Raw genomic sequence first — 347 nt, 5'->3', positions numbered from 1 at the left:
GCCCGATGGGCAGATGCCCAGCGACAAGACCATCGGCGGGGGGGACGACTCCTTCAACACCTTCTTCAGCGAGACAGGGGCCGGCAAGCATGTGCCCCGGGCTGTCTTTGTGGACCTGGAGCCCACGGTGATCGGTGAGTGCGGGGACGTTGCGAGGTGGGTGATGTTAATGGGATGTTGGGTGCTAACGGGGCGGGTGGGCTCTCTCTCACCACAGATGAGGTGCGCACAGGGACATACCGGCAGCTCTTCCACCCCGAGCAGCTGATCACGGGCAAGGAGGATGCGGCCAACAACTACGCCCGTGGGCACTACACCATTGGGAAAGAGATCATCGACCTGGTCCT

At 62.5% G+C, this 347-nt stretch overlaps 1 protein-coding gene across 1 annotated transcript; it reads left to right on the top strand.

Moving 5' to 3' along the window:
- Nucleotides 1–7: 7 nt before the first annotated feature.
- On the top strand, nucleotides 8–343 carry LOC104293659 (tubulin alpha chain; the record flags this gene model as incomplete). The annotated part of the gene is made up of 2 exons (XM_009893177.1): nucleotides 8–134; nucleotides 218–343. Coding segments are annotated over 2 exons (253 nt in total), but the record flags the coding sequence as incomplete, so codon positions are not given.
- Between the last annotated feature and the right edge of the window lie 4 nt (nucleotides 344–347).

The sequence above is a fragment of the Charadrius vociferus genome, unplaced genomic scaffold, assembly GCF_000708025.1.
Source record: "Charadrius vociferus isolate BGI_N301 unplaced genomic scaffold, ASM70802v2 C15064145, whole genome shotgun sequence".
Classification (NCBI taxonomy): Eukaryota; Metazoa; Chordata; class Aves; order Charadriiformes; family Charadriidae; genus Charadrius; species Charadrius vociferus.
The sequence above is the reverse complement of the archived record's forward strand: the minus strand, read 5'-3'. Positions and strand labels throughout refer to the sequence as shown.